The following is a 19,324-nucleotide window of genomic DNA, read 5'->3' on the forward strand; positions in this document are numbered from 1 at the left end:
AACACTCTGCAAAAATGCAACATAAACAAAACAAACAGTCGGACAAAGAGTTCTTTGACCAGCCCTGCAGTACGCTCCCTGTTATTACAGTAATGAGGTAACTGTTGCAGCTAGGCACAGTGATTTGTTATGCACTGCCTGTAATAATGAGGTGATTGAGTGTCTCTCTCTAACTAAACTTGTAGAGATGAAGTAATGAATCTCACTTAAGGAAGAGAGTGCCGCATGTGTCTGCAGGAAGATGTGAAGGGCAGAGGAGCTCTCTGATGCACACAGAGGAAGAGAGAGAGCCCCGAAGGATGTCGCAGCTGAGCATCAAAGCTCTGGGTGATGCTTTACTGAAGGACAAGATCATTAAGACAGTCGAATGGGAAAAGAAGGCAAAATAAAGACAGACATCCCTATGACTCAAAGCAAAGTTCTCCCTGTAGATGGGATATTAAAAGGCTCCCAGATCCTCCCTGGATGGCTGCCCAGGACGGCGTGTGCCAGCCAAGATAAGTCGCCTGGATAGGGTCCATAAAAGCTCCGTCTAGTACGCTTATTTATGTCCCTGTTCACTTGCAGTAACTCCCCCCCTCACTTTTTAGCTTCATCTACTTGTACAATACATATGGAGTGGGTTTAATAAATCCCTGCAGAAGCAGTCGGTCAAGTCAATGAAGTTCTAATGTTGCCTGTTTAATATGTACCAAGCACTGCAGTAAAATAAATGCATTATTAATTTAATGTGAATCATTTATTAACAGCTTAAGAGAGATCAGAGGAGAAGGTTTCTAATAAACATCTACAAATCGTTTCTCTTGTTGTGTTTATTGTGTTACACAGCGGAGGAGGAAGTGTTTTTATGAATGAGTGTAAAACATTGTACCCGGTTGCTGTGTAGGAGCCACGATGGCCTCTGTGTTAAACCGTGCCTGGCTCTGGTTCCCTCAGCAGACTCAGGAGCTTCTCCATCTTGGCTACTTCAGCTTCTGGACCCTTAGGCAGATCCTGGCCTTTCTTGCCCTAGACACACACATTGAAAGGTAATCAGAAATTATTTGACCTCATGCTACCAGACAATTAACAACACAACACATTCATACTGGCGGAAATTAATAGGATGAATTGTCAATAGAAGCAGAGGTTTTTTTTTACTCTCATATAATGTTTTCTTTCAACCATATTGAAAAATCTACTTTGTTGACAAAAAGTAATTACATTTAATTGTCTTGCGTGTATGCAGTCAGGATACTCATGATAACTAGCATAGATACACATTATTGTTAACAAGGACAGACTTCCAGGTTGGAGAAAAGTTGGTAAATCATTAAAAACTGCATGAATATCAGGACAATGTAACTGCTTTCTATGTGAGCAGTGACATATTTGGCTGTTCATTTCTCACCAGGATATCCAAAACATGCTCAAGATAAACCAATACAGACCACTTGAGGGATGCATTAAGAGTCCTTCAAACCATTTGCAGCAGACAGCTAAGTTGTAGCAGGAAAAGCACAGGTGTAAAGACAACGTTAACGACAGCTACATCCAAGTGCATAATCAAAGGACAGCCATCGTTAGTGTTATTAGATACAGCTGTGCTTTTCCTCGTCTAGAATGTCTGCAGTGAATTAAAGATCTATTCTAAGTTACGTCTAACTATTTTAAGTTAACTGTCTTTTTTTTGCACTGAAAAACTGACATGAATGATAAAAATACCAGCGTCAATATTCAAATATTAATGATAATACGCAGCCACAAAACACTGGATGGATGTTTTTATACACAATCTGATGTCTTTTTCTACCCATTTAACGATATTGTTTTAGTGCAAAACATTAAAGGGTATTCAATTCATGTGACTGTCAGGATGATGGGGGGTGGGACACAATTGTGGACTGGGGGCATCTTAAAGGTTATACCAGAGGGATAACCACAAACAATGCAAGCAATTAGATGGGAGAAGGGAAAAACTAAAATAATAAGCTAAAAAACAAACAAGCTCCCTTCACAAAATAACAGTTTGATAAGGGGAAACTAAGCCACTGCTGCCAAGCAGCTGACAAAAAAACAAAACTTTCAGGGAGACCAAGGAAACATTTTTAAACCAAAACACTATGGCAGCCAGGGATGCCTTAAAAGACAAACACAAAGGCTGGGGTAGAAAAGACCTAGCCAGCACAAACAAACTACTTGAGGGAAGACATGGTGAGCAAATCACACAGAAAGGGAAAATATTAAGAGAACCTCTCACTACCTCTGATGGTGAGATAAGGAGTCAGCACAGAGCACTGGAACTCAAGGGCATATATAGGCTTCCCACACCTGGGGCAAGTTTCACAAAGATAGTCTTTGACTATTTGTTATATCTAAGCCACAGTCAGACTTCAGACAGACGTCTAAATTCATCCGTTTCACAAAGCAGTTCAGTTCTTCACTATCTTAAGCAGGATTATGATGCATTGAATTCTGGGTAAATTAAGACTTTTTTCAAAACAAAACAATGGCCGACCGAGTAACTGCATCTAACTGCTCAAGTCCGTTAACCCCAGAAGAAAATGTTGGGCTATTGGATGAATTCAACAGTTTCAAGGGGATTTTACTTGGGAACAGTAAATGGCGATAATCTGACCGTTGAAAGGACCATTTGGTGCTACTTGTCAGCATGTGTCATTGATTGTTACCATGGTAACATGGATCTTAGAGCCGAGTTAGCCTGGGGGTAAAGTGTCTAATTTTTTTGGTATAAAATTAGCCAGTCTCTATTTTTGTGAAACAGTCTAACTTGCATTAGACTAATCTTTGAGCAAAATGAAGACTGGCCTAACAGTATAGACCAGTCTAGAACATCTTTGTGAAACTGGCCCCTGGTCTTAATCAGGGGCAATTAGACACACACACCTGATCCTGCACTGAGAAAGTTCCCTCACCATACTCAATGAGTGGCAAGCGTGAGAGCTCCTCACATTAACTACCAAAAAAGTACACTTACACTTAACAATATTGGTACATCATGTACATAGTGTATTTTTTTAAACTGTTTTGAAGTTTGAAATGGATACATCGAGGGAGCTGATCCAGACAGACAGCTGCGTTCCCTTGACGGATGAGCATCGTATCTCGATGCAACACAATACCTTTGCCGTGATGAATGGCTCAATAAAGCTTGCTCTTCGCATCGGAGAGACAGGATGACTGGGCACAAACTAGCTCTTAAGTGAATATAACTTCAAAATAAATAAAAAAATAACCCATTTTCTCATTTATTTTTAAATTCCTGATTTGATCTACTGCTTTACCGACAAACATCAGTAAAACCCCTGTCTGGTTCTGTCTGTACAAGAGTAAAACACACAGACAGGAAGCCCCACCTGTGTGGTTTGGACTAGAATTACGTGTCATTAAAACAAATGTTATGACAGATGTTATATTCTAAGAGACTGCAGTGATTAATAGACCCTCATATAATATTGCATAATGCAGTTTTACACTGCGAACGCCTCTTGTTTCTAGTGGGCAACAATGAATGAAGCAAATGAAAAGAGAGCAGATGAGATGAACGTATTCATGCTGCAGACAGGGAACAGGGCAGTGTGTTGTGTTGAACACAAACAGGGGTTCATGCTGGTGGTCATACAAAGAGATTTGGAGTGTGTGTCCAAAGTACACCATTATATGCACTGAGGTACCTAATATGCATTATATATAGCATAGACGCTTGTTTCTCAACACTGGTGAGTAACACAGACCCTCCACAATAAAACCACATACGCAGATGTCAACAGCACACACACACACACACACACACACACACACACCTGACATTACCTCATTAGAGACTGTAGGCCTCAGGCTTAAGCTGAGAAATAAATGCTTCGTTCAGCACAATGGAGAGCGCTCAGAGCATTTTAGGAAATACTTGAGCAAGGTAAACACTGTTGGAATCTCTCATTTAAAAAGCTTAAACTAATCATTTACAACATCACCACAGGGCAAGAGTGTGAGAAGCAGGACCTCATCAACCTTATCTACGGTCCTTCAAATAAGTAAGATTAACACGCTTGTGTTGTTACAGTTTGGATTGCTATGCCACTGTGCCAATGTTTTGGATATATTAACAGGCCAAAATATCCACTGTGCTACTTTTAGCAAGCTGCTATGCCAATTTTCTAAGACAGATCACTGATAATATTTGCTGTGGGTGTTTGTGCCTCGTGCTCATTTGCCACAATGGCTTCCAAAATACTCTGGGCGCTGTCAGTGGTGCTGAACTGTGCAATTATTTCCAAATTGTATGCTTTAGGGCTTCAGTCTGAGGTCGCTAATGAGGTGGCACTAGATGTGTGTGTGTGTGTTGCTGTGCTGTATCCATGCATGTGGATGCATAAGGAGTGTTTGTGTGTTTTTTCACCCAAGCGCAACAATTCAATGTATAATTCACAACAACATGTTATGAGTAAATCAGTGAATGCATTTGTATAACTCTAGTAATTAGAATTTCTTCTACTTTACATGCACCAATGTGAGCAACACAAAGGGAAACTGGAGAGGCTGCAGAGCTGATGCTAAATGAGCCCTGATTAAAGTGTTGTGACTCAGTGTGCCATTTGGCTTCCTCCAGTGTTTAGTAGGACCGCTGTGAATACTCCACAGCTCATTAACTGTTGTCATGAGTGGCAACAAAGTGTCTTCAGTGACTCATCAATTGTGAATGGGCTAAAGTGCAATTTAGTCTCACTGTATAGCTGCAACTTGCTTAAAAATGACATTTGTTATGAGATTATTTTCCCCAAATGTCTTGTCGTAAATATTACAAGTTTGACAGCATGCATGAAGCCAGGATGGCCGTGGTTGTGTGATGGGCTGCTGGGCCAGCAGAAGGTTTGGTCAAACTTCCAAATAAGTAGCAATTTATCATCTGCTATGTAGTTATCTATCTCACACGTGCTTATTCAATTACAGAGAACACCTTCTGTGGGGCTATTTGTTATCTGGCCGACATGAGCATGACAGAAAGAAGCACAGGCGATTAATGTTGCTGATAATGAGCTGCTTAAGAGAGGCGAGAGCGCTGGCCTCCATTGCTTTGAGATTTGGTGACATTAGCTTGAGGTCACTACTCTGCGAATAATGAATCATCTGATCTGCTTTCACTGACGCAGAACAAGTGGCAGTGATGAATAATACAAGAGAGGGCGGTCATGCATCCTGAATGTTTACAGATAAGATTGTATATAAGGTTAGATAACACAACAGGTCATCCAAGTGCAGTGTTAACTACGTTCTCCACAGTGCTGAAGGTGTTTGAAGACTTGGTACCTAATTTGTAATGTGGACGAGCTCCATTCGTAAGTGCCAATACAGCCTAATTACAAACAAAGCAGCGAGAGCAGAAAAAACAGCTGCAATTGGAGAGGCAGTTTATTTAGGCAGACTAAAAATAGGCGTAGCTTTAGAGTAAGCTCAGGTTAGTGTTATTGAAAGTGTAACCCAAAGAAACTCTTACCTTGGGTTTCTTGCGGAGGTTAGGGGAGAGTTTGAGACTGGTGACGTAGCCCCGGTCATCGCCCACGATGATGATGGGATAGATGGGATTAAACTCAATGTGAGTCAGCTTGGTCTTCTTTTTGGCCACCACTGGCTGCTGGCAGATGGCCTCATATTTGTTAATGTTGAGGTCAAAAATATGAACCTGAAAAAGACGAGATCGTAATAATTAACAACAGTTTTGACCCTTTACTTAAACTGACAGTCAGTGTTGGTAATAATTTAAAACTTCTGAAATGAGGGTTTTAAAAAATCCAGTATAAATTGAAGTACAATTTTGCCTCCAAAATATACATAAGAGCTAAATCTGTTGTTAGAAGCTGCTTTTCAGATCTGGTGTTTGTTGTCTTTTATGTGAGAAGGGGAATGGTGGAGCGCAAGCCTCTGCAGGGATGCAAGCCTGACCATCTGTTGCAAGGAAGGGTGTTCCGAGCAATTCAATGAGCGTGCACTCCTGTCCCTGTGTGTCTGTGTGCTGGCAGCCCCAATACAAAAACTATAGGCGTCTTACCCGACAGGCTGAGAGAAGAATATCTGTCTGTTTCCTAAGAGCATCTGTCGACCACAAATGAGCCCACTTCAAAGCACAGCCCACTCCTTTTACCAGAACGATGACTGTCCTCGGGCCGCGAGGGTTCACACTGTCTGTGTGTACCAGCACCACACCAAGCATCACATGCATCACTTACAGCCAATCATCATATTCTAAAAAGAGTCTGACTTTCTCTAACCTCCATCAGTACACACATTAACTGCTGTGTTTTTGCTTTTGATGTATAAGCACTAATGTAACATGACACACACTTACTAAATCATGCAAGAACTTGGAGCGGAGAGAAAGTTCACTGTGTTGGAATGATAGCACATATTGTTTAGCAATCAATTTTGATCTACTGAATGCTGTTTTATTGCTGAAGGTTGATGTATAGGTATCTAAAACTCTAGCATGAGCTGAGGCAGGTATAATAACTGAAATATGTGGCAGTTCATTTGCAGAAGGTTAAGAGAAGCTGCACAGACAGCAAATATGGATTTGGAGACTAATAGCTGGGGGATAAGCCCGTCCTCTCATTATTTCATCCTGACACTTTATTTTCTCAAGAGTCAGCTCAGTCGGAGAGGCAAGGACGGAGAGAAAGGAGAGATATCAGTTTGCACTGCACAACTCGGCGTCATTCTTACACCTCAGTCTGCCAGGCCAGTCATTATCCTTATGAACACGTGTACACAAGCACGTAGGCGCACACACACACACCCGCAGACAGAACGACGTACGCCACTGCGTCTGACATTTTGCAGTGTGGCAGCAGCCGCAGGTTGCCATCAACAGTAAATACACGTCAAGAAGCGCGGATCTCATGCTGAGTCACTGAAGCTCTATCAGACGCTCGTCACCGAGAACGACAAATGTGCCGTGGAGAATGTGCTATCCTGAGGGAAGATTATAATGATTAAAATCAAGCACTGTCACCGCATCACTGAGTGCCAGGATTCTGACAATATTCTGCCATTCGTCAAAAATTTGACAGCAACCAAATGTCAAGGAGAGTTTAGTTTTTGCCTTAGCCTGAATGTAGAACAGTTATTTATAGGATGTTGTTAAATGTGCAGAGCCGTGTTATTTAACAACTGACATATCCACTATCTTATAATCTATATACCTATATAAATCACTTGCTCCTACCAACAAAGTCTGAGCTGTTTTTAACCAAGCACATCCCTAAAACCTCACTGGAATGATGGCTTAGTTTTTAGTTCAGACACGCCGACCTTGATCGACTCCAATTTTAAATTCTTGTCCTTTCTGCTGCTTAGAAGGGAGAGGATATTGTGCTTGTGCAAAGTATGCCAACTGATGAGCTTTTAATGAGTTTTTTTAATAGCTGCTGAAAACTTCGTTTGATCCAGTTTCAGAGAATAAATTACCTCAGTTACAAAAAGGACTGAGAGGTAGGATGCTTTCTAGCAAAGTCATTTCATTAGATTTTTTCTGTGTGCAAAATATTAAACATTAAACAAATGGCTGTTTTTTTATCTTGGTTTAAACATCAGCTGTACGCATGACCAGTTTTTCTTTTGAATCCTCCATACTGTTGTTTCCTCTCTTCTATATCTTATCAATACTGATGTTTGCTTGCATAACTGTGGACATACTACAGCGGGATGTGTGCCTGCAGTGACTAAATCCTTCCTCAGGAGAGAAGAGGACACACACATACACACTCTATCCCATAAGGTGTCTCTCAAATTTCTCAGCTCTCATTTCCTCTATGTCACTCTCACTCCACTTCCCTTGGCACACTGGACAGGAAATGTGTCAGACACAACACTCTGGACTTTTATAGCCCGGCCCAGCCTGGTGCGGCGACAAACAGATTGGGACAGCTCGCAGACAGTCTGAGGAAATATGTGGAGATAAGCAACGTGGCGTCCTCTGTAATTACTTTTGGCTGGGATCAATAACCACTGGCAGGGCAGGAAGCCAGGAACCTTTGTTAGAAGAAACCATGTTTGAACAAACTCAATTGCCTGAGGCAGTTCTGCACTAATCTCCGGCTTCGTCTTATGCGTTTAGTCAGCTGAGTCTATAACTATATTATAAGGATGATAATGAAGTGGGTGGCAGCTGGTAGATGGTGAAGTTGTTTATGTTCTTTCAGGTAAGAGTCAAGCTCCTTTATCCAAGTTACGCTGCAGATGTGTGGAGGTGATAATCATAGCCTAAAATAAGCTTCCTATAGGCCTGCATATAGGTCTGATGCAGCACATAGGACAAGACAAAAACCACTTAAGTGTAAGCAAATTGTAAGTTTAGACAGACACTTACCGTTCCATCTGTTGTGACTGCAGCAAATACAGTGGAGGAGTAAGGAGACCAGGCAACATCACCAACAGCTGCATTCAGGTCAAAGGTGAACATTGGAGTGCTGAAAAAAAACAGACATCTGTGATCAGGAAGGAAATCTTTTCATTATAATGCATGAAATGTTTTGTGCCTTTGAGATTCAATTTCATCCAGTAACAATTTTTCAGTGACGGAAACCATCTTTAGACTGTCATCTATGGTAATCAGTTACAATCAGTCCAAGCATGATGCCTCATCAGAGCCTGGCAGAGACGACGGGTGGAGATGAAACAGAAGGCTCCTGCACACTGTTTTCTCACATTATTAACTTGTGAAACCCCACTGGAAGCAAGATGAAGAAACAGAACATTTCTAAGAGCTGAATTCAGACACATACAGGTCGTCTTCAGATAGTAAGGAGGGAGTGCGAGAGAGAAAGACAAGGTGAGCTAAACTTAATTTTTAATAGGATTTAGGACATACATACAAGGAAACAATTTGCACTTACAGTCCGTAGGTAATTTGGTGTCCGATTTATTAAAGCAGGAACTAATTACATGTCAAACACCTGAGACGACTTGGCAAATAGGGCCACAAACACACATAGCTTATCTCTCTGTAATCCCCCTTGGTTTGAAATGGATGCACTGTTTTAATTGTTATGTTATTTGTTGTTTTGGGACTATTTAACTGTAACTCCTCTATATATTGTCTCAGAGTGCATTCACACTCCAATTGCTGTCATTGACATTTCTAAAGACTTCTGGTTTACATTTTCTTTTAACAAAAACAACCCCTCTACCTTAAAAGGTAGGGGGCATTATACTAATTTCAAGCTTCATAGTTTACCCTGTGATACCTATGGAGTAGCGTAGCATAATTTACAGTTAAAAAAACTCCTCATTTTTCTCACACTGGTGCTCTGTGCAGGCCCTCGTACAGCCTCTGCCTGAAACGACTCAGTCAGCTCTGTCCCTTTAAGAAACCCCGTCCCTAGAAGCCTACTTTCTTCTGATTGGCCAGCTCTCCAAAGCGTGTAGAAAAAACTGTGCGAAACCTGGTGTTCACAGCAGCCTGCAGACTGAGCTGAGAAGCCTGGGGATTACTACAAACTAACTTTTACCCACAGATTTGAAACTTCAACCATGTTTAGCCTGGACATCCAACATTGTAAAATAAGTCTTAATATAAGAAACAGCATAATACCCTTCTTTACATGAAGTATAATACAGAGGACAAAGGCACATTTTAAATTGTGTACGGTATACAAATTTAGACAAGCAGTTAGGGTTAGTACTAAAATACTAAGTATTTTCTGTGCAAAACTTGCCTTCACAAGTTGCATAAACTTGATTAACAAATCAGAATGCACAGTGAACCACACCAAACACCTCCCTTATTGATTTTGTGCAAGATGCGCCTCAGAGGACAGACAAACTATGCTTCCATGCTGCTGTGGGTGTTTGATAAATAACATGCACTCTGGTAGGTGTAGAACAGTCTGAAATCAGCCACAAAAGGCAATAAATCTGTCTGCAAGAGAGAGCCTTTTACAGCAGAATGACACTGCACAAACTGTAAATCCACTCAGAGCTTTTAGGATTCACATATTATGTCCAAGTTTATCACTAGGCTGAAGTGCACATTTATAAAGCTAACCCTTTGAGTGATCTACTGACTTGATGCAAGCCCCTTCTACAACTATAAGCCCTTCAACTCATTGAGGCCTGGCTAACATCATGGGGCAGGTTTACAGGTTGCATTAGCCTCAGCCAAAACAAAAGTAGCACTTTTTGGTGTAAAGCAGTCACAAACTTCTGACTGTGGTAAAGTTTGTGAAAGTTTTCTGGTGAGACCCTCTGTGGGAAACATAATGTCTCATATGTATGGGATGTAATTGATCATTTTGAAAACCCTGTGTCTCATAATGGGCGGATGATTACTATCATTATTCAGTCAAGCTGCCTTTGCTGACAGGAAGTGGGAGGCACTGTCGGTTAGGAAAATTATGTTGGGTCCATAATGAGCACAAGAAGGTGATGATGTCTAAAGACTAACTTTATTATTGTTATCATTATTATGAGAGATTACAGGACTGAAAACTATTTTGAGCCTGTTCATTGGATTTACAAAGATATTTAACACAGACCAATAGCAAAGTTTCTAATGATGAGAATGTAAAAACAGTTCAATTCCAGCTGCTAATCTGGAACGAGCTGCAGCTTTTTATTCAAATAAGAGATGAATGACAAATTTATTCTCCATCTACCTCCAGTCAGCTTCGTTTTACTTGAATTTGATATGGCCAACTGCTTATGCACTGTAGTTCTTGTCACTGCTTAACTCCCACTGTCAGAGCACTCAGCCATCATATATGGAGTTATAAGCGCCTTCCTTTTAAACAACATGGAAGAACGTCACTGGGAGATTTTAACATAGTATATTAAGCTTTTCACCGTAGATGTCACAGTTCGTTTTAAATGCACCCAGTAAACCAGCGGGAGTGACTCTGGATACAGACATGAAATTAATGTGGAGCTGGAAAACTACACAGGACTGGAAATTACATCAAACAGAACTACATACTTCAGATAACAAACATAAAAATAATTGTTTATAGCTGTGATACAATCAGATACACTGTGTCTATGCAGTTATTCACCCTTTCACTCTCAATCAGTTGTCTTACTTGATGGTATGGTCCCAGATCTTGACGGCCCAGTCTGAACTGCAGGAGATGAAAACCTTTGGGTGGAAGTGGTTCCACTTCACAGCGTCCACTGCCATGCTGTGGGCAACATAGGTCTCCAGGAACTGGCTTGAGTAAGTCTTGGAGCACTAGGGGATACACACAGAAGTATTATAAATATTTAGCATTTAACAGTGTTTAGTGACTGAACCCTGCTGATGACATCTGTTATAATAACTGTATTGGATGAGTGTTGAAATGTCTACAATGCCAATATTTCCAAGCCACACAGTTAATTCAATCTTGACTGTAATCCAAACCATTATTGTTGTTGGTCAGAGAAAAACTAGGTTCAGCTAGACATATCAATGCTCTGACAAAGGTCCCCTCAGTGCCTCACAAGCAATAATTTTAGACTCTTAACAAACTGTGTAGTCTTACTGACCAATAAAGAGATAACATATATTTATATATTTAAACAGATAGAGTAGTTTTCCATCGAAAGCTGATGGAAAAGTCTTGCTGAGCTGCTGCTGATTGAGGAGAGCATAACCGTCTAATATACGTGACCGTTTTAACCCCAGGGGAGTAATTGAGTCCTCTGTGGTTCAATACGTTCTCACAGTTTGCTTGCAGTTGACAGAGCGGGTTTAAAAAAGCACCAAAACACCAGCAGAGGTAGTTTGCTGTGATAAATTAATTGGTCAATCCAGGATAAAACATGTAGATGGCTTGTGGGGACAGCTGTTGCACTTCAAAGCACTGACAGCTTGATTGTTGACCTGCAGTGAGGTGAAGATTATTAATCTGTGCTCTCTGGGGTTTCTGTTGCTCTGAACCTTAAGGTGACAGACGGAACATATTTCATCACACATAAAGGGGTGCTGCGCCCATATGTCTGAAAGGAGGGTGATTTCACAGGAGAGTGTGTGTCGCTGTACGTGCAACACGTACGTATCCAAACCAACACCACCAAAGGAAGTGCACAAATCAGTCTGCTGTTTTACTTGTTGTATAATCTCCATTTACAGATTCTACATTTCTATGTAGAATCTGTAGGCAGGGACGTGGATTTCCGGGAAGGCAAGTGTTCCGTTTGTATTACGCTTGTAGTCCGAGTAATATTGACCAATCACATATCAGCACGCTGCCGCGTATGTAGGAAAAACAGTGTATGCAGCAAAAGCAGGCGTAACGTAATCCGCCGTAATGACCTCCAGCATCCCATCAGCGTCATATGACGACGGTTTAGCTTGTTATTAATCTCTATAAACAGACGTCTGCATGTAAGTTCAGCTAACATCTGTTCTAGATCTAAAATTTAACATGAGCTGAATTCCCTCGACGCTGTGTCACGAGAAGCGTTCAGATTTCCCGACAGATCGATCCGATCTTAACAAATTAGCATTTTAAAAGTTTTCTTCTCCTCTTGAGGACAGAACTGACAAAGCTTGAATTTTTACTTCTTACAAATCTGCATCATGATGTTGAAAGGTAAGACCCGTTAATAACAAGTAAATCACAAGAAAACGTTTTCTCTTTCTGTAACAATGCAGCACGTGGAAAAGGAAGTCTTGACGGGAAGTCGATTATCGCTTACCGCCCGGTACGTTCACTGGTGTCCCCAGAGGCTATATCGTCTCAGACTATAGCCGATGGGATCCGAGATTGCTTGAGACATAACCTTAATCATGTTGCCTGGCGCAAAGCCACCACGATGCAATCAAAAACATTTCAAGAGTCGTTTTTTTTAAATGACAATGAATGTTAGCTATGGACTTCAAGCTATATTGGGCTGGAGAAAGACAAATGATACTTAGTAGCAGGTTAAATAAGTTGTTGGTTTTGGTCTCTGGGTTAAGTCTACAGGGTCAAACACTGATAATGATGAGAAGATAAAACAACAAAACCTTTACAGGGTGCGACATGAGGGATGGCCCAGAGCCACAAAGGTTACCATTTGTGCTCTCTATGGCCACAAAGTTTCAATCCGGTACTGCTAGCCTTCCTGCTGGTGCTTCCACTTTAATGATCATTGTCCTCAACATTGTGTGCACCAGTCTGCATGCGTGCTTACATTTGTGTATTTTTTGCCTTTGTATGCTACATTTTTAGCAGCAAGGAATTAACCTCACCTCCCATAATGTCACTACCAAACACTGTAAACTCTTATGATCATGGGAGATAGACATGCCTCAAGCACTTGGTTTAATCTGACAAAATATGCCACTTTTAATTATGTGTGCATAAGTCAGTGAGCGGTTTCGCAACTTTCATTTTATTAAATCAATAGAATAGAAGAGTGGATAGTAACTGCCAATGAATGAGGATTTATTAGTGCCTGAGGTAACGAGAGCAGGAAAGAAAAAGCAAAGAGAAGGTGGGAGGCCAGCCAAAAACTACCAGCTGTCTGATGTGGACAGAGAAAGCCTCTGCTTAAGGAGACTCATTAAACCCTTAATGTCAAGCCTGAGGCGCTCTAAACAGGCCACATGGACAGAGGAAAGTGCACATGCACAGATCTAACCACACGCACACACACACACACACCATCCAGCCCAGCAGGATATCTGTGAGTGCACCACAAACAAAAAGAGCTTTGACTTTTCAGGGCAGACACAGGGAGACAGTGAAAAGCCCCGAGATGTTTCTTATGTCGTGGGATACAGACAGAAAACACATTTTAGGGATAGAGTAATCCTAGCCAGCAAACTTTGCAATGCATTAGTATTAGGACTTGTTCTGTTTTGAACTGATTTTAAGGCATTTTCAACCAAGACAAACTAAAATCTAATTATAATCAGTATAAAAGTTAGAAAAGACTAACAAGTAGCTATGTACTGTATAAAGTGACTGAGAGGATTCAATCAGAGGGAATGAAGAGGACAGCAAGTTAAGACACCTGTGTTCACTTTACTGAAAAATAAATTCACTTAATGTATAAATCTATTTTTTTGCCATTTTAAGGATTATGTTTTAACAGTTAGACTGTTTTGTAATGCATTATATGGATGATAGTCCTGTGATGTATTGTGCATTAAAGATATCTCTCTTATATTATTTGTACTGTGGCCAGTGTGAAGTATCTTCATCTTATTGTTTTACAAGTTATTCTTTGTTTCCTTCCCTGCTGTTCATTGACTGCCAAAGTTAGTCACATAAACAGCACGCCTAATGTACATTTGGAAGCGACGTACTGTGCAGTGGAATCCTTTTTACATACCTTGTGTATTTTCCCCTCCTCTGTGCCAACCAGGAAGAGATAGTCGATCTGTTTATGGAAGTCAAACGATGTTCCACAGGCTGCAGACAAGAGGCATCAAGCATGATATTAGACACGATAGGTCACAGACAACAGACTGAAACAGACCTGATCTGATATCAGATTCTTATATGCATTAACAAGATGACAGAGTGCAGAGTAAAAGAGGCATTACCGATTCTTTCCTGCTGTGCACCTTCTGGCCCCTCAGAGACAGCACCATTTAGTGACAGTCTGATGATGTCTGTAAACACCAGCTCATTCTGCAATCATGCAAACACACTGATGTAGTAGATACTGCATATACACATACAAATGATAGATATATAGCCTACACTTGTACAATTCTACATAAAAAGCATATAAGTAGCACCTCAAAAATTGCTACATATTGAAATTTAAATGTACAAAGAGAGAAAATTACCTCTAATATTACCATGTGAGAACAAGTCACTTCAAAAGCATATATAATTTCAACTAATTCTTTGGCTCACCTTGATGAGTGTCCAGGACACAACTCGGCCATCAGATGACACAGAATAGAAATTGTGGTTATTGTCCATGTCATCCTTCTGCCAGCGCACCTTGGGGGGAAAAAACAAGTAAACAATTATTATTTTTTTTAAATAAAAGAAAAATTGACGGTGTTACTTTAAGTAGAATTTGTGGGAAAGAAGCCACATTAATGTAACATTTCCTTTAAACTCAGCTTGAAATTCTCTGCTAGGTTAGGGGAGTTGTGTAACTAGGCCTTGTTGCATGCTTGGTCTTGATTAGTTCCACTTTCAACCACCTGGTTGCTTGCGAAAGCCAAAAGTGGCAAAAATGTTCATGTAGGCTCACAAATGGAGACAAAGTTATGCTGTACTGGTGTGACTGGAACAAGACGCACACCCAGAACTCCCATCACCTCAACCTCGTCCCTTTCTCTCACCTGCCAGACGGGGTCAGTGTGCTTGCCGGTCTTAGCTGTACTCTTATACACCGGCTCCTGTCCCTCCTCCTTTAAGTTGTAGACAGCCACACAGCCGTCATAGAAACCAACTGCCACCAGGTAGGAATGCTGCTCATGGATGTCGAGGCACAGGACGCTAGAGTTGGTGGGGAAGATGTACTCTGGGAAGGCAGAGTTCTTCAATGAGTAGAAGACAAGCATGCCACGCCCCTGTTTATTGAAGTCGTCTGACCGGGAGATGGATATAGAAAGAAAAAAGGAAAACAATAAATAACATGCTTCATGGAAAGTAACAATTTAAAGTCTGATGAATCCTTATTTTTATGTGTACTTAAGTAACAATTTAAAGTCTGATGAATCCTTATTTTTATGTGTACTTACATGACCCCATCCCGACAGAAAAAAGGTCTTGATAGTTCTTATTCCTGTTGACAGGTGCATCAGTCAGCAGAGCATTAAAATACAAAGAATAATAGGTGAGCTTTAAAATTAATGACATTTTCATTAAAACAATATATAGTGTCGCAGTTGCAGCTTCATATTCCCTTTTAGAATAATAACAAACACCAATCTCATCTCAAGGAATTAGCTGAGTTGATGAGCAAACTTACCAGCAGAGGGCAGTGACAGACAGTCTTTTGGCTTTGTCATACTGGAACTTCCACAGAGGGAGAACGGTGCCCTCCTGGTCCCTGAACTCATCAGATGCATCCTCAAAGTATTTAAAATCTGAGAGTGCATGAAAGGGGGAAAAGGAGAGGAGAAGAAGGGAGAACAGACAATGAAGGAACATGAATACTGAATTTATGATTAGTAATTAGCAAATTTGCTAGAACATACCTTGTGCTATGTCATCAAATGTATTCTGATTGATCATTCGTTCAAAGATCTTGGACCCCTTGCCCACTTTGGTGATGTCATCATTCTATAAACAGAAACATGACAACATATTGCACTGCAAAAATAGACGTTTAACCCTGCTATATTTCAGAATAAGAGCTACATGTTAAATTACAGAGTAAATTTTGCGATCACTTAATTAACCTGAGTCTCCACCAGCATCATCTTCTTCCTGCTTTTGTCATTATCTTTCTTAGACAGTACAGATTTCTGCTTCTCTTTATTTTTTTCTTGTTTCTGCAGCTCCTGCACGTATGCATCATAGATCTCCCACTGCAATGAGAATAGAGTTATTAAAGTCAGCCCTCGTGACTGCATATATTCAGGGATTTTCGACTGTGTGTGCCTTGCCTAAAGATGTATGTAAAACGAGTCAGGGAAAGCTGTACCTGATTAGCAGTGGCAGAGAAGATGCTGCGAGGAGGAGGCTCGGTCTGGCAGCTTCTTTCCTAGAGGAAAATAAAAATGAATCCAGTGAGACACTTGAGGAACTAGCTTATGAATTTTTCATTATACACACATCAATAAGATGCCACAGCATCTAATATTAAAACTTTCCCTTTTTAAAGGTAAGATATCTCAACTACTGTGTAAAAGATGTGTGTTGTGATAGGATACGAGTTGCTTCTCTAGCAGAAGACTAGTTATTGTTCTCCGTCCTACCCTCAGTGGGTTATTGAGGGTCTGGGATGCCCTCTCACTGAAGTTGAACTGGTTTGTAACTTTTGGCTCCTTCTTGTCAGGTTTGGAGGCAACACTGTCCGGCCTGTCCTCTTCTCCAGCTTCCTCCACTTCTCCTCCATCCTCTACAGGTGTTGCCTGTAGAAAACCAACATGGGAAAAGTTCTGTGGCTTAAGTCACACTCTTGTGAGAAACTGTTCAACAGGACCCTGTCATGCATTGTTTAAAATGGAATATACTGTCCAAAATAAATCAGTGCTCTGATTTAAGTTCAATAAAACATATTTTACCGGAGTTTCTGGTTTCTCCACGTGTGGTTGTACTTCAGCGTCAGCTGTTGCAGTCTCTGGACACATTAGAAATAGTAAATTATAATCTTAGTTAACACAATTAACATATAACTTGTTTTACACATATACTATGAACATGTCTTGATATCTATAGTACATGTTAACAGTGACACCTTGTGGCACCAAGTAAGCACTACACCAGAGAAGAAAAACTGCATTCTACAAATACACTTGATGCCATTGTTATTGCAGAGAATAATTTAGTAGCCTTTAGTACTTAGAATTGTTTTATTAATTACCCTCAGGGAGACCCTCCTTAGCCTTAAGTCTACGGGCCTCATCAGAGTCTTGATGCAGGAGGCTGCCCTCCAACACAAAGTGAACAGCCATCTGATCCACAACACTGGTAGGCTTGAAGGAACGTTCCTGGTAAACACAAGGATGTGAGAAGAAGAGCAGAGAAACCTGTTAGTGTTGTTTAAATAGTGGTAAAGGGAGGAGGAAAGAAGGAGAGAAAAGTTAATGAAGTACTTAATGTATCAAACAAACTTTTGGAACAAAATTTGACAGGAACATTGGTTGGAAATACTTTCAAATTGTCTGTATGTGATTACAAAACCAGGTATAACTTTCTTACCTTGAAGCTGTACCGGACAATATTTTGTGGGGCATGTGGGTTGTTTGCAGTCAGTATTCTTGTCATTTCCTCTTTCAGCTCCTAATGATATCATAAAAGAAGCACAGTACATAAAAGCATTGGTTATACATGTCTGACAACTTTTACAGAGGCATTAATTGCAAAACTACGACTAAACAATAATAATGAAGCATTTTCATTGTAAAAAGAATTGAGCAACTGCAGCAAAGTCTGAGCTAATCCCCTCAACACAACCCATGTGGATGTCTTTAACTTGAGAAATGAAAATGAAATCATCCCCATCTGCTTACAGCCTCAGTGAGCTCCAGTTGATCTGGTGGCTTAACAAGTGCTTTCCCATGGGACCAGTCATCCCATCCATCACCAGTATCCACACCCTCTTCCTCCTCCTGCAATGTTACATGCAAAAAAGATTTATATGTCGGTTTAATTAAAATTACATTATGTTGTAACAGCACATGTGTTTCTTATTTGTACTGCAGCCAAATGCAAACATTTAGAATGAATTCCTGGTACTTTGTCACATGTTTGTGTGTTGGAAGAGCACCCACCTTTTTCTTACTTGTAGCTTTAGTTGACTTCGCACCAGGTAAGGTTACTTTCTGAACAGTTGAGGCCTGTATTAATACAAATACAAACCAAGTGGTTAGTTGCAACAATAGCATAATGAAAAACACTGCAATTGTACTTAAAGCTAATTAAATTATTCAGTAACGGTGACGTTGTCAACCGTTCTCTTATTGCTAGTTCACGTGCTAGGTAAACAAAGCTAACATTTACCTTTCTCACGTTATTGTTAGGCACGGGCATTGCGAAAAGAGTCTGGGTTAATAACTTGACCTGAAGGTCAACTATAAAACCTTTAAAAATACAGCACAATTAGACAAAGAGGACAAAAAGAAACTTAAAGTAGTTAAACGCAAAAGGACACTCGCTCTTCAGCAGCTGCCTGCTGCTGTTTATAGGTTGCCAAGACAACCAGCTGTCTCGGCCGTCACTAATGAGGGCAAAGATCAAGATAAAGTCAAGATAGTTCCCATAACACGAAGCAGAGTCAATGAGCTAATTTGTCGGGTTACCGAGTTAAAAGCAAAGTTTGGAAAGCCACTATCAATTGAATTTAAACTTTGAAAAGGCGTGGTTGACCCAGAGCCATGTCTGCAATGGGTTGACTGGGTTTGAGCTAGAAAGGTGGAGGGGTGCCGTTACGCTAACGTGTTAAATATTTCGTATGTTTGATTGTTGTCTTACATACTGAACAGATCATATAATTATGTAATACTCAAGGCAAGGGGGTGGCTGTTTTTTCTGTCACAATTATGACAAAAACAAATATGTAGTGGCTATATAAAGCTAGGTTGAAAAAAAAGATTTAAATCGTAAATGCCATATTTACACAAATGCAGCCATGTACAAATATCCCAATTACATATTTATATTCACCGTAATACACGAATATCCTTCACTACGCATTTCAATATGATCTGCTCTGTGATTGGTCAGACTCGTCA

The 19,324-nt window shown here is 40.5% G+C and overlaps 1 protein-coding gene across 1 annotated transcript; it reads right to left on the reverse strand.

Moving 5' to 3' along the window:
* Window positions 1–906: 906 nt before the first annotated feature.
* On the reverse strand, window positions 907–18,623 carry dnai1.2 (dynein, axonemal, intermediate chain 1, paralog 2). Its single transcript, XM_069677749.1, has 20 exons — window positions 18,594–18,623; window positions 18,365–18,430; window positions 18,104–18,202; window positions 17,793–17,873; window positions 17,455–17,581; window positions 17,156–17,211; window positions 16,847–17,002; window positions 16,573–16,632; window positions 16,328–16,456; window positions 16,124–16,208; window positions 15,895–16,012; window positions 15,665–15,708; window positions 15,263–15,510; window positions 14,823–14,912; window positions 14,504–14,591; window positions 14,290–14,369; window positions 11,067–11,215; window positions 8,360–8,459; window positions 5,492–5,677; window positions 907–1,008 (listed from the first exon to the last, which is right to left on the reverse strand). The coding sequence occupies exons 1-20, from the start codon at window positions 18,621–18,623 to the stop codon at window positions 907–909; spliced, it is 2,094 nt and encodes a 697-aa protein (XP_069533850.1).
* Between the last annotated feature and the right edge of the window lie 701 nt (window positions 18,624–19,324).

This window comes from Semicossyphus pulcher, unplaced genomic scaffold (assembly GCF_022749685.1).
Source record: "Semicossyphus pulcher isolate SPU_LCO1_2020_fin unplaced genomic scaffold, fSemPul1.0.p SCAF_3, whole genome shotgun sequence".
NCBI lineage: Eukaryota > Metazoa > Chordata > Actinopteri > Labriformes > Labridae > Semicossyphus > Semicossyphus pulcher.

Coding starts and splice junctions, on each gene's coding strand:
- dnai1.2 (XM_069677749.1), bottom strand. CDS start 18,623: ATGCCCGTGCCTAACAATAACGTGAGAAAG. Junction 16,013..16,123: donor ATTTGATGACATAGCACAAG/GTATGTTCTAGC, acceptor ATGCACTCTCAG/ATTTTAAATACTTTGAGGAT. Junction 1,009..5,491: donor ACCTCCGCAAGAAACCCAAG/GTAAGAGTTTCT, acceptor GTGTGTGTCTAG/GGCAAGAAAGGCCAGGATCT.